The sequence below is a fragment of the Anneissia japonica genome, unplaced genomic scaffold, assembly GCF_011630105.1.
Source record: "Anneissia japonica isolate Jap-2015-1 unplaced genomic scaffold, ASM1163010v1 scaffold145826_len1952_cov192, whole genome shotgun sequence".
Lineage (NCBI taxonomy): Eukaryota > Metazoa > Echinodermata > Crinoidea > Comatulida > Comatulidae > Anneissia > Anneissia japonica.
The window spans coordinates 1-1,952 of record NW_022734857.1 but is presented as its reverse complement, the minus strand read 5'-3'; the positions used below and the strand labels follow the sequence as shown (position 1 = coordinate 1,952).

General features: G+C 38.9%; 1 protein-coding gene across 1 annotated transcript; it reads left to right on the top strand.

Moving 5' to 3' along the window:
• Nucleotides 1-546: 546 nt before the first annotated feature.
• On the top strand, nt 547-1,948 carry LOC117116508 (glutamate receptor 1-like; the record flags this gene model as incomplete). Its single annotated transcript, XM_033260569.1, has 2 exons — nt 547-785; nt 974-1,948. Coding segments are annotated over exons 1-2 (1,176 nt in total), but the record flags the coding sequence as incomplete, so codon positions are not given.
• Between the last annotated feature and the right edge of the window lie 4 nt (nt 1,949-1,952).

The following is a 1,952-nucleotide window of genomic DNA, read 5'->3' as shown; positions in this document are numbered from 1 at the left end:
GTTTTTTTTAGCCATTATGCTTACAGTATAAATAATTTAATATATTGAAATACTTCAGATGGATTTTTTTAAACCTTTTTCTACATGTAAGTCCATTGAGAATATTGTTAATGCCTAATAAAATTCAGATTGGGTTCAAAATCTTTTTAAAACGTATAAACAATAATGGCTGAAGAAAAGTGTTATATATCATAAGAAGAATAAGTCCTACAAAGTATATTGTGTCTTAAAGGACTAAAAGAATAAAGGATTTAAGATTCCTTTCGAATACTATTTTAACGTACCAGTAACGCACATGATTGCTCCAAGTATGATGTCTTAAAGTTTTTTTCCCCCATATTATTTATCACCTACGCAATTTGTCCGATGTGGTATTTTTATATACAAGTATTCTCAATATGTAAGTTTGACTAATTGTACGATTGTTGATGACAATTTAGCTTTTACTTAGCAACGCAGATAATTCCTCATATTGGCCTCCTGTAAATGGAATTGTGCTTGCTGTGTTGAACGTTATAACAAAATGTCTTTATAGGCTACTGTTGCATGTATTTGGTTTTATTTTACAGCAAGCTCCGTTCTTGATGTACAGAGATAATGCAGATCGCTACCGTGGAAACGCACGTTTTAGAGGCTACATCATGGATCTTTTAGAGGAGATCGCTCGAGTTGTGAAGGGCATTAACTTTGAATACGAGGTGGAATTGGTGGCCGACGGTAAATACGGTAGGCGAGATGAGTACAGTAACGAATGGGACGGTATGATTGGAGAGCTTGTTCGGAGGGTAAGAAATCTGAAACTTTTGCAATCAATTATTTTTCAATAAATAGTGTTTTTCACAATCAGTGGTCAACACAAAATTAAAAAATAAATGAGCCAATACTTTTTATTTATAAGCGATGGTAGTGAGACGGTTAAAAATGAATATTGAGTATTATAAATATAATACAAGATCATTTCTGTACTCCACAGAAAGCTGATATTGCAGCCGGACCAGTTTCCATAACGACTGAACGCAACCAAGCTGTTGATTTCAGCTACCCATTCATGCACAGCGGTCTCCAGATTCTCATTAAACATCCAAATCATGTCCTCGATGATCCGTTCGCCTTCATGTATCCCTTCGGAATTGAGGTCTGGTTCCTAAATGCCATCTGCTTCTTGATGGTGAGCGCAGTCCTATGGGCCATCAACTCCTTCAACCCATACGAGTGGAAGGCAGCCGTGGAACGACACGAAACATTCGGTGAGAACGTAGACAACTTCAATTTCAAGAATTCTCTTTGGTTCTCTGCCTCTACGCTTGTGTTCCAAAGTTATGACGCGTCTCCAAGATCAACTGCAGGTCGAGTAATTGCTGGATTCTGGTGGGTGTTTGTTGTCATTATGGTATTCTTGTACTTGACTAATCTTACCTTTTGGCTTACGGCATCTAAACGTCTCGCAACAATTCGTTCTGCAGAAGATCTCCTTGAGCAATATGAAATCAAATATGGCGTTGTTGATGAAGGCTCTGTATACTACTTTTTGAAGAATTCTTCAAATCCTGATTTCCAGCAGATGTATAGCACTGTCGAGAACACGATTCCAAAGCCAACTGTGGCGAACGTCAGCGAAGGTATCAAAAGGGTACGTGAGTCAAACGGAGATTATGCATTCATTGATGAAACTGGTATCTTGCGTTACCAGGCTGACCAGGCAGAACCATGTAACTTGTACGTTACTGGTGGGTTTATTTCACGAAACAGCTACGGCCTAGCCGTCCAGAAAGACTCACCTCTTCGTGATCAGTTGTCATACGCAATTGAAACTTTGCGTGACACCCGTTCACTGGAGCACCTTGAGCGACAGTGGTGGCAGTGGGATAGTAAATGTGGTAATTTAACAACATGGGAGAAACAAGGCATTTACTCTCTTACTAGTGTCGATCTACTGGGGGTTTACCTGCTTT